This window comes from Silurus aristotelis (genome assembly GCF_946808225.1).
Source record: "Silurus aristotelis genome assembly, chromosome: 6".
NCBI classification, from domain to species: domain Eukaryota; kingdom Metazoa; phylum Chordata; class Actinopteri; order Siluriformes; family Siluridae; genus Silurus; species Silurus aristotelis.
Window position 1 is genome coordinate 26,157,163 of NC_139579.1, and position 12,574 is coordinate 26,169,736.

Here is a 12,574-nt window from a genome sequence, read left to right on the forward strand (position 1 = left end):
CATCATATTTTTTTTTACTCATAAATCACTGTGCAGGGATGTGACCAGGGTTTCAGCATGTCCTATTTATTGTTTATCCCCCTTTATCTTTGTTAAATGGCTATTCCATCAGATCAGCTGTCAGTAGACCTCCAGCCCCTCTCTATTTTAGCCAGCACGCTCTGAGGTCTTCCCCAGGGAATGTCGGGAATGCAAGAAAAGAGCAGAAAGAGTATGGGAACCAAGCCACTCTTTGATTTCCTCCCATCCCTCAGCTATACGGATTGCAGGAGGCACTTTCGATTAGCTTGTAGACTTGCACATGGCTCGTACAGATGCGCACAGCGAACGTTGCTATAGTTCTTATGTACATAGGCGTTCATGTACACACACTCGCACGTATATGTAATGGCTTGCATCCAGTACAAATGATATATAAACAGATTACCCAAGACTCTGATGTCATTTCTACTCCAAATATGTATACATCTGAAAATTGATTCCATGCTGCTCAGTAATTTGGCCTAGTCACAGCACGTACAAGAAAAATCAGACTGGACAGAGTACTGAGCCTTGTGTTAGACCATGGTGAATATCATACCAGATAAGATAATGATTCGAGACATTTTATATTCTCCGAAACTAGATAATATCTTCCAGTTAAATCAAAAAACAAACGAGGAAAGTATTTCTAAATGTTCTGTATGCTATAGTTTTAGATACAGCTGGAACATCTCGAACCCAAGGTTATTTCATTTTTTTTTTTATTTGTTAGCAGGGATCATTTCCTCCTTGCCATGGAAACTTAAGGATGATTTTACCTACTCTTAGTTTTTACTACAATGTTAAAATCAATAAGCAAGACATGCTATTAAAATAAAAAACAATTAGACAGGCCATGTAAATGTGTCTGGAATGACGATCAGTAGAATATTACTGATTTGCGCTTGTGTTTTTGTTGTTTCGTGGTGCGGTGTAGGTGACTTCACATTTCATCCACAGTACGTTTACATTAGAAAAAGACTTTTGGGACTACAGAACGTGTTAAGCTGTTATAGATATATTTTGATTCCAGGATCAGAATCAGAATATTATTCATTGATCCCACAGAGAAATTGTTAAAATTGTTGAAAACAATTGTTTATAAAATTTTTATGTATTATTTGTACTGGATGCAAGTAATTACACAGTACATACACCATTCAGGTATAACATTGACATTATAACATTATGACTGTTGAATTAAATAACACTGATTATCTCTTCATCATGGCAGCAAGTGAACATTTTGTCCTCAAAGTCGTTGTGTTAAAAGCAGGAAAAATGGGCAAGCGTAAGGATTTGATTCAGTTTGAGGAGGATCTAATTGTGATGGCTAGACGACTGGGTCAGAGCATCTCCAAATCTGCAGCTCTTGTGGGGTGTTTCTGTGGTCAGTATCTATCAGAGGACATAACCAGGGCACGCTGATGCACATGGGGAGTGATGGCTGAACCGTGTGGGCTGATCCAACAGACGAGCTCCTGTAGCTCAAACTGCTCATGAAGTTAATGCTGTTTATGCTCCATGGGTCAGGGCAAGTGTGGTCACGTGACTTTCCGGTGTGCGGCCCTGAGACCAGGTGAAGATTGATGCTGAGCAGACCGACACTGAACTGGTAGCCAAAAAAAAAAAAAGTAACCCCGTTATATGGCGATATTTTAGCTTTAAAGTCACCAGCACTGGGCAGAGTGAGGAACTGTGCAAGATTTGCTAAATTAGAGAAGACAGGTGATGGTTCAGCAGACCCAGGTTTCTTTTATTTTTCATTCACTTTTGCACGTCGCTTTCCTCGTACTCATGCCGGGACACACACACACACACACACACACACACACACACACACACACACACACACACACACACACACACACACACACACACACACACACACACACACACACACACACACACACACACACACACACACACACACACACACACACACACCATGGCTCTGCCCTCCCACCACAATGCTCCACTCCCAATACCCCACTACTGCAAATGTAATAAATATTAATTTCAAAAACCTTTATAGTTTTACAAATACACATTTCAGCAATATTACTTCACGCAAATCGCAACATTGACCACAATAACCACAACATGACATTTTTCCTAATTCGTGCAGCCCTGGTCAGGACTGTTTTGGCAGCAAAAGGGGGGCCAGGAGGTGGCAGGTTGTCATAACGTTATGTCTGAACGGTGAATATGTGTGTGTGTGAATGAACATCTACGTACATATAAATGATGGCTACATCGCTGTGTGCAAGTGTGCTTCCTGAAATCCATATAGCTAAAGGGATTAGAGGAAATTTCATTAAAGCATCTTTGGTGTCTACTAATGAAATGTCCCTGTCTATATATAATTCCAGCTGAAAGACCAGAGGGAGCGAGAGAGGAGGGCAAAGAAGACCGCTGGAGGGGGCGTGTCTGAGGAAGTGGGCGAGTTCGATGACCTGGTGTCAGCCCTTCGCTCGGGAGAGGTGTTTGATAAAGACCTGTCGAAGCTCAAACGCAACCGCAAACGCTCCGTCAACCAGCTGGTGGACAGCAGCGGTCGTGAAAGACCCATCACCAAGGTCAACTATTGATTGTGACACCTGGAAAACTTTCATTCTCTGACTTGTATACTGTACGTGAAGGAAAAAAAAAACCCAACTGCCATCTGCCTCCTTATTCACCCTAACACGTGATTGCTTGCATCGTAAAAACGGCAGATTCATAGACCTTGTTGGACAGTTCTCTGGATGTCGAGACATTTTTACAGCACTGTGCTCAACAAATAGGCTTGTTCTAAACCTTGTTCTTATCCCGCATCAAACACGGTCTTCCTCATCTCATAGCCAATGGTTCATTTTTCCAAGCTGACTCAAATAACCTCAAACTGCCAAGATTCTGATTCCGCATGTACCAGAGTTACAAAGGTAATGACCCTGGTACCATAACCAATAGAACCAGGACTTTTTGGGAAAATTTGGTCAGAATCTCGAATGAACAGCTATCTATCTCTACCATCCGTGTAGGTGCTGATACACCACGTGCCTCTCTCTCCGCCTTCTATATTTCTCTGGTGCTTTGACAAAGAGGACCGTTGGTGTATTTGAGATAAAAAAAAAGAGAGAGAGAGAGAGAGAGAGAGAGAGAGAGAGAGAGAGAGAGAGAGAGAGAGAGAAACCCACATCTGTAGTTTTTAACCCAGCTAAGCAATGGGCCTCGTTTTTTTTTTTTTTTTAGCATTTTTTCCCCAAAATTTCAAACATGGAGTCTAGTGGAGGAAAATGCAAGAGGTGAACCCTTTAATGTCGGGATGGCCAGCAAGGAAAACAGGACACTGTGGTCTCAGTCGTGTTGGCTGTGAAACCCTTTCCCCAAGTGCCTCCCCATACCGACGGCATTCCTAAGGACGACGCTGGAGACGAGTCAGAAATGCAGAGAAAGCACAGCACTTCTAGGAACACGATACGGCGAAGGAACCGCTCTGAGATGAGGACGATGCTGTAGGCACAGCCTCATTAGCAAGTAAAAAGAATTCCCAAGGATCGTAGGTGGCATTACCTGGTGCCAAAGCAAAAATCAGGAAACGTAAATATGTAGTAGACAATAATAAATGCGAGTAGAGTGGCATTTCTATATTTATTTATACGGATTAAAAAAAAAAAAGAAAGAAAAATGGGAAAAAAAAACATGCTAATTTTAAAAACTTTTTTTGGAATTCTTCATATTTTCTAGTTTGTACTTCTACTACATTAATTTGATAGGTATTTCAAGTATTTAAAACGGGAAAAAATAAAAAATAAAAAAAATTTGTGATCCAAATCTGTGATGCCCCATCACTAGTGAAGCTTGTTAACCTAAACCACCAAAGTAGTGCACTTCTCACATTGTGACGACAATTCAGAAGACTGGTAGGGTTTGCGTTTTTTGTTGTTTTTTTGGGCCAAAATGGATTTAAGTGCCACTGCAGATTCTTTTCTTTTTGGAAACCAGTCAAGTTTTACTTTAATGAGCTCCAAATGCAGCCCACTTGTTTTATCGGATTTTTGCTTGTGTTGTTTTTCATGTTATGTATATCAAGTGTTGTCATTGTAAAGATCACATGGGCAGTTTTTTTTTTTTTCTTTTTCTTTTTTTTTTTGGGATGAACAGGGCTCTCAAGAATACTTGGGATACAGGATGGGGAAGTATTAAAAAAAAAAAAAAAAAAAGAAAGAAAGAAAACATTTACTAATAAAAGGTTACGGTAAAGGCCTTGGTGACGTAAGTAAGATTAGTTATGGATGGATATTGTGTATAAAGTGTGGGGTTTTTATCTTTGGTACTTGAGCTAGTCGGATGGAGTGGGAAGAAAAATTCGAATAGTGTCTAGCTGGTTGAAAGAAGCCCAAATTGCGATGCTTTATCCTGACGTAGTTTGTGTTTTGCACCTTGTGTGTATGTGTGTGTGTGTGTGTGTGTGTGTGTGTGTGTGTGTGTGTGTGTGTGTGTGTGTGTGTGTGTGTGTGTGTGTGTGTGTGTGTTTGGGGGGAGGGGGGGGGGGTCCTTTTGTCTCCAGCCATATGGGAGAACCATAGTAAGAGGATCAGCAGATCACTTCCGTCTTCTAAAAGATTTGCCGCTAATCTTTGTCTGGTTTGGGTCTATGCTGTTGAACATTGTCTCTGTGCTACTTTGTGCCAACAGGACACTCGTGCCAAAATGTAGACTTGGCTCCCTTACAATGAGTTCCTATTATTCTTTTGTAGAGGGACAGGTTTCCTCCTTAACCCGAATATTGTCACCTTTTTTTCCCTTTACTTCTTATACACCAAGAGGAGTCCGGTCTTACCGATCTGAGCTAATCAACACTGCGAACAACTGAATGCTAGTTAATCCATTTAGATTTATTAGCTCTTATTAGATAGCTTTGAAGGCTGAAGCACAACTCTTACTTTACCCCATATGTACCAGTACTCACCAAAACTAAACCATAGGTTTAATGTATTACAGTAACCTAGTTAACCAACCTGCAGTACCATAGCTAGTATAAGATCTCATGCTCTTCAGAGCCTTTTGTTTTTTTCACCCCCTATTTTTTTCCCCCTTAAGCTCTGAGGTGAAAGGGCATTTCTTCTTTAAAACAACACTACACAGAATGCCAAATGGAAAGAAAAGACACTTTGACACTTTGGAATGGCTCTCACATTGAAAATTTGTATTAAAAAATGTCAATGAAGGTGAAGGAGGTTGTGCCAACTTTTTTTTTTATCAGTAAAGAAAAGAAAACGCTATAAGCTTTCTTTTTCAGTCCGATACCATTTAGGTATTTAAAACCATCAGTATTATTATTATTTTTTTAGTTGTTTTGTATGTATATTTGGTCATTGACTGGCCGAACACGACCGAAAGAATAATAAATGTAGCTTGTTGCTTGATGCACTTTTTTTTTTTTTTTTTTTTTTTGGAAAGACTTTCCAAAAGCCTTTCGCTACCCCCTTATATTACTGGTCATTTAGCTCATATAATAATAATAATAAAAAAAAAGCGAGAAACGAAGCAGCTTAAGAAAGGACACAGGCAGTAAAACGGTTGTTTTTTTATATCTTTGAACTATTAGAAAAGTCTGGGTCCTAGATTTGAGTGAAACTCTCATATTGAGGCAAACTAATTTGACCCTGGAATGTTGTTATGTTTACAACAGGACACGCAGAGCCATTTAGCCTCCCCTAAAATACACTAGGTTGTGGTTGTTTAACACTTATAAGGTGGAAATAAATATATATATAGGGTCTGTAGTACTTTTAAATTGAGCTCTAACAAAGCATAAATTTCCACTGCCTCAGTGGGCATCATTTCATTTTATATCCTTTTATATCTTTGTATTGTTCACCTTTATGCACTCGTTTAGGTTAAAAAATAAAAAAAAATTTTAAAAAAGGGGTGCACAAGTATGATCCTTTGCTATAGAAAATATGTATATTATGGGTAAATAGTTACCCCCAGGTAAGAATACACCAGATGCGTGCCCTTTGTATCGTCCAGCTGCAGGTTGTATATTGTGCAGAGCAAGCGTTTTAAAAGGATGACTTGATTTTCTTCACCTAAAAGATGTATAGTTCTCAAATTTTTGTACGCCGCAATAGTGGGGGGGGGGGGGGGAACTAAAAAGAAAAAATAAATCGCAGAATGTTCCTTTTTTTTTTTTGCTGTAAATTAAGTCTATTTATTTGCCTTATTAATTTTGCCATATTTTGTATGTATACACAACATTACAGCAAAAAACATTACAGTTACATGAGAAGTATAAATGAGTAACTAGTGGTCTTTGTATGTCAGATTCCCAAGAATAAATAGCTGTCCGTTTTTTTATATATATATTATGTTTTTGTTTTTGCTTGCCATGCATCTTTTTGTAGGGTAAAATAAACCTGTTTCCCTTACTTCACAGTTGTGTTCTCTTCCACACATCCTGAAAGGAGCTCAACACTGCCCTCTTATGTTCAGTTCTACACAACTCACATCAAACACAAAAAACTAGAGGTTAACTGTTTATTCTTGAAAAATCTACTGCAGACAACTTTTTCAATATTATTTAAATGTTTATTTGGGAAAAGCGGGAAAAAATTTAAGTAAATGGAAAATCATTTAACAATCAACTTTCAAATCGTGCAAGTGAATGTGTACATATAAGCCCACAAATGTTAGAAGATTTGAACATGTTGATTGGAGAATCAGTTGTCTGGCTGAATTTGGGCAACATTGCGGGTGCCAAATACAGTGTAAAAAGTCAGATTGTCTAAACATGACTAAATGACTTGAACAAGCTGCTGATCTTTAAATGCATTTTTCCCCCTGATGAGACTGCTAGAACATTACCTGTATTTAAGACATGCGAAAGAGAAATGTATTCCGGTTCAGAAAAGTCTTATGTATATTAGAAAACATAATTTCAGTGTGAAAGGTTTTCCTAAGAACAAACACAAACTCGGATATGGTAACACAATGTATTTCTACCTGTTTGTTAGGATCTCTAACATCCATGGATTCAGTGCTTTCATTTTTTTTTTTTCTTCTCTGTTCATTGCATCAGACACAACCTGGAACTATGAATATGATGAGAGAAACTTATTACTAGAAACCTACAAGGTGGAATCGAAAAGTTGTTACACCCCAACATGAGGGCAGTGTGAAGCCGCACGCACAGTCACAGGGAACACCAACCTTCATAAGTCAGTGTGCCAAAAGACATCGTCCTGTGCATATCGGGGGTTCTGCAACTGGTGCCATTCTACGTCTGCTATTTTGACCACCGTGTCACCAAGCTCTTTTCCCTAGTGAGTTTCTCGTCGGAAACATCATGATCTCACTTCCGCACTCACCCTACTCGTCATATGTGGCTACTGCGGACTTCGCCCTCTTCCCGAAGATGAAGATCCGGCTCAAAGGTCGCCAGCGTAAATAGTGAAAGGTGCTTGACATGAAAAGAAGAGTTACAGGACACATCGCAGAAGTGGCAGGAAAAGTGTGATCGTGTGTAAACATAGAAATATACGAGGTGGTATCAAAAAGTTTTAAAGAAAGTACTTTATCTATCATTGGTCAGTTCAGTGGGATATGACGAAACGAGTTACCTTACTGACTTTAAACCAAGTGTCCAGCTTTCAGACAGATGAAGTCTGTATTGGTTGCAGACGTGGTCACTGAAGAACAACCACTGCAATAGAAACACTGAAAAGTAGAAACAAACTTGTGGTTCCTTTAGGATCAGGTTGACAGGATGATGAGCCATCATGCAGAGTTTCGGGATGTATCTCACGCTTCGGGACATTGATTGTATCCTAAAGGCCACATCTTAACACATTAGTGATTTTTTTTTCTGCTTATTTCTTCTTAATACGACGCATCTCTTCAAAAAATAGCGCACTATCTAATTAACACTCGTCATAACTTCAAAAATGTCTTCCAAAAGTTACTTTCAAAAATATATAAATATATATATATGAAAAAAGAATTGATATAGGTAGACTTGATTAGTGATTAGTGTTTTCTGCTACAAAGGCAATGAGCACTACAAAATCTCAATGCAATATTAAATTCTAAAGGCACAATAAAACGTAGTTTTTTTGGGGGAAAAGCATCGGCTTGAACTAGTTACATTATATTTACGGATTATCTGCATGTGTATTATGCGGTGCGATGAAAATCGCCCCGTTGTCCTCCGGTTTTACTCAGAAGTTTAATGTCAGTTATAACTATATCTCGACTCACTGCCTTACACATGTCATAGAGTGTCAGCGCAGCGACTGATGCTGCAGTCAGAGCCTCCATTTCCACTCCGGTGCGTCCTGTCGCTTGGCATGTTGCCAATACAACAGCGACGTGACCTTCTTCCAGGAGCTCCACACTGACGGAGGTGTGGTCGAGCGATACAGGGTGGCACAATGGAATGAGGGCAGATGTTTGCTTAGCGCCCATGATGCCCGCTAGCTGCGTGACTGCCAAGGCATTACCCTTAGCTATCTGGTTAGCCCGGACCAGGCTGAAAGCCTTGGAGCCTAGTAGGATGCGAGCGCTTGCTGTGGCAGTACGACATGTCACCGCTTTATCGCTGACGTTCACCATCGAGGCTCTGCCATGCACGTCAGTGTGGGTCAGCTGGTCAGAGGGTTCATCTAGGTTTGGGGTGCTAAGTGATTCTCTAAAGCCATCGCAAGCATCCTTTTGTTTATGACACTCCCTTACAATCGGCTGCATTATGCGTTTCTGTTTGAGGAATAAAGTGCTGAGAAGAGACGTGAAAAAAGACTGGCTGTCCCTCACCGAGTGGTGCCTGAGAGAGCCAACATGTCTGTGTGCGTGTCTAAAACGTGCAAATCGAACTGTGCGTGGTTCACAAGTGGAAGCGTACTCAAAATCAGGAATTGTGTTACTGCAAATTTCCTCTGGGAAAACTTGCTTCCTTCCCTGATGGCCATGGTAAACATTTTCCAAAGAGATGCCAGAGTTTGTTGAAGCTGGTGCATTTGTCATCAAAGTGCTGTTGTTGAAGTCTTCACTAGCCTCATCACCGCTGTTATGTAGAAAGGACAGGATCTCCGAGTGTGGCAGTACTCGGCCTGGCAGAGGAGTGAGGAAAGTAGGAACCGGATACCTCCTGTGCTCACTGCTCGGCACCGTTGCAGACCGACTGCCTTCTTCAGCTGAGGAAAAAAAAAAAATAATGATATGAAAGACTTTCAGAAAATAACACAACATTTAATAAACATGGGCAGTCATCAAGATTGTATACGGAATCATTAATTACTGAAACAAGTCTATTTTAAATGCGAATTCTCCTTCACTATGCGCTCATATCACATAAATCCAAGGAAAAAATCCTGTTGTCAAATGTCTCATGATGGTGATCGTACAAGCTTCCATTTTCAGGCTACCCAGGATTTTTCATTTTAATATTACAATTTTTTTTTTCCTCAAAGAAATTGCTTCTTATTCACAATATCTGTACTGAAGATGTGGTAGCTAAGTGGTTAAGATATTCTTCAGTTCAAATTCCAGCCATACCAAACTGCCACTCTTGGGCCCTTGAGCAAGGCCCTTAACCCCGTAACTGCTTGTATGAATGAGATAAATGTACGTCACTCTGTATAAGGGCATCTGACAAACGTTAAATGTATATACAACATTTGACATTCAGTTGCTGATAATGCTTATGGGAAAAATATTACGATTATTTTAAATGGATAGAAGTAGAATTTTAGTCTGACAATAGAATACAACTGCTTAAAAGGTACAGCCACTACGTACAGCTGCGTCACCCACCGATGAGGATCATTGGCCTGTTCTTCATCTGGGATATACTGAACATGCCTGTGAGGATAAGACAGACACGAGCACTTAGAAAATTAGGACAAACCTTCACTGCTGTGAAGAAGCATTTGCAAAAAGACCAAAAGTTAATTTGTCAAAATAATAGAAGAATAGTTTCCACGGCAACCATATCGAAACTGTGGAGGATATTAGGCTTCTTTCAAACCAGTAGACTGAACATTAACGAGACATAAAGAAGACAGATAAAGCATTATGTCTACGTAAAAGGTCCATTTAGTTCCAAAAGAGGATTGTGTGTACCAGCGTGCTGTTTTTTCTTCCGGCCCACTGCAGCACCTATAATCTGCAGAAGTTCTTCGTCAGATGCTCCGGAGCGCAGACAGTCTCTCAAAGACACCTCAGAGTTTCCGAACAAACATACCTGCAACACACGCACAGGCCTTGTTTACAGACCTAAACAGAAAACATGACAATACAAAGCATGACTCCTAAGGACCACCTCAGCTGACCCCACATACACACAGAAAATTACCTTCAGGTTGCCATCAGCTGTGATGCGTAGACGGTTGCAGGAGCCGCAGAAATGATCTGACATGGAGGTGATAAAACCCAGCTGGCCCTGAAATCCTGGTACCCTGAAAGCCTAAGACCACACACACACACACACACACACACACACACACACACACACACACACACACACACACACACACACACACACACACACACACACACACACACACACACACACACACACACACACACACACACACACACACACACACACACACACCAATCAAAGACTGCCCATGACCTAACAATCTGTGGATATCAGTGTAACAAGGAAGTTTTGCAACCAACATTTGGGTCAAAAACAAATCCTTCTCACCGCAAATGTAGTCAGTCATATTAATATAAATAGGCATAATTAATCTTTTATACTTGCTTTATACTTTCCAGCACTCTGTAAGCCCAAACTATCTACCAATACACAATATAATACACTGTGTCCCAAAGGTCTCCATGCATACCTGAAAATTAACACTTTTCACCAATAAATTTGAAATATAGCGAATGATTTTTCAGACAGCCTTCGGGAATGCCTTTGACACAAGAACGTATTATCATCATTCTAATGGATGGACCGGGAAGCTATCGCAAGGTTGTGATCCGCTTCTGTTTACAATGATATGGCAATTATGTAGAGGAGTGTTTGTGAAAGTGTTCAATTCTCTTGTGTATGGAGACTTTTGGGACTGTATTTGCTGTGGGAATAAAAAAAAAAAATAGCATTGAATATACAACCCCAATTCCAAAAGAAATTTGGGGCACTGATGCAATGATTTGCAAATATCATAAAGCAATATTTTATTCACAGAAGAATATAGAAAACATGTGTTTAAAATGAGAATATATATACACCATTTTAAGGAAGAAATAAGGTCATTTTGAATTTGATGGCTGCAACATGTGTCAAAAAAAAGTTGGGACATGGCCATGTTTTCCACTGGGTAGAATCATCTCTTCTGTTTAGCAACTGGTCTCCTCAGTTCACAAGATGTATATGAAGTTTTCTATTCTATTCTAGCTGTTCAACAGTTCTGGGTGTCCTTTGTTGTATTTTTCAATTTCAACATGACCTTAAATTAAAATAAATTTAAATTGTACATTTTCTCAGTTTAAACATTTTATATGTTTTCCATGTTCTATAGTGAATCATCTTCTTCTTCTATCGGCTGCTCCTATTAGGGGTCGCCACAGCGGATCATCTGTCTCTATACCTCCCTGTTCTCTACATCTGCCTCTTTCAACCCAACTACCTGCATGTCTTCCTTCACCACATCCATAAACCTCCTTCTTGGTCTTCCTCTTTTCCTCCTTCCTGGTGGCTCCATCCTCAGCATTCTCCTACCGATATACCCCATGTCCCTCCTCTGCACATGTCCAAACCATCTCAATCTCGCCTCCCTCACCTTGTCTCCAAAACGTCCTACATGCGCTGTCTCTCTAATAAACTCATTTCTAATCCTGTCCATCGTCATCACTCCCAACAAAAACCTCAACATCTTCAGCTCTGCTACCTCCAGCTCCACCTCCTGTCTTTTACTCATTGCCACTGTCTCTAAACCCTACAACATCACTGGTCTCACCACCATCCTATAAACATTTTCTTTCACTCTTGCAGACACTCTATGTTCTATTGTGAATGAAGTATGGGTTTATGAAATTTGCAAATCGTTGTGTTTTGTGTTTAGTTTCATTCTGCCCAGTATCCCAACATTTTTGGAATTGGGGTTGTAATTATGATGATTCCCCAAGCATACGAGAGGCACGGCAACAACCACCAAAACGTGCGATGTGGTTTAAACAACAACTCAAAATTAAAAATCTATCCACTGAAAACAGTTTGATTTGTAGTGAGCATTAAAGCTATATGACTATAACTAGGATAGGAGCAACAGAAGATAAATGAATGAATGAAGAAATGAAAAGATTCGGGTAGACATTTATAGAAGACGTTGATTTTTCCAGTTACTTTTGTACAGCTGTATACATCTGTACATGTTTAAGCCTGAACTGCAGAACAGGAAAGAATTATAATTAGGCACCAGTTTTTTGCCAAAACAGGCCCAATTAAACTCGACTTAATGGATAAGTTATGGATGAAATGATTTAATCATTGCTGACCTTGGCGGTCCCCGTCTCTTCCCCAGGAAGCGGCTCCAGACTGGGCCATTGCTGCTTAATG

The 12,574-nt window shown here is 40.0% G+C and overlaps 2 protein-coding genes across 4 annotated transcripts in view; one reads left to right on the forward strand and one right to left on the reverse strand.

Annotated features, from left to right (window-relative positions):
- daam2 (dishevelled associated activator of morphogenesis 2) overlaps window positions 1–4,239 on the forward strand; it is a 108,956-nt gene extending 104,717 nt beyond the window's left edge. For all 3 annotated transcript variants that reach the window (XM_083544571.1, XM_083544569.1, XM_083544570.1), the window contains one exon: window positions 2,394–4,239. In XM_083544571.1, coding sequence (XP_083400697.1) covers window positions 2,394–2,612 — 219 coding nt within the window. In that variant the 3' untranslated portion in view covers window positions 2,613–4,239. The remainder of the gene's footprint in view (window positions 1–2,393) is intronic.
- An 898-nt stretch (window positions 4,240–5,137) lies between these two features.
- mocs1 (molybdenum cofactor synthesis 1) overlaps window positions 5,138–12,574 on the reverse strand; it is a 22,172-nt gene continuing 14,735 nt past the window's right edge. The window contains exons 8-13 of the mRNA XM_083544640.1: window positions 12,514–12,574; window positions 10,358–10,468; window positions 10,126–10,246; window positions 9,817–9,864; window positions 7,582–9,197; window positions 5,138–7,319 (exon numbers count right to left, since the gene is read on the reverse strand). The exon at window positions 12,514–12,574 is cut by the window's right edge and continues 52 nt beyond it. Coding sequence (XP_083400766.1) covers window positions 8,182–9,197; window positions 9,817–9,864; window positions 10,126–10,246; window positions 10,358–10,468; window positions 12,514–12,574 — 1,357 coding nt within the window. The 3' untranslated portion in view covers window positions 5,138–7,319; window positions 7,582–8,181. The remainder of the gene's footprint in view (window positions 7,320–7,581; window positions 9,198–9,816; window positions 9,865–10,125; window positions 10,247–10,357; window positions 10,469–12,513) is intronic.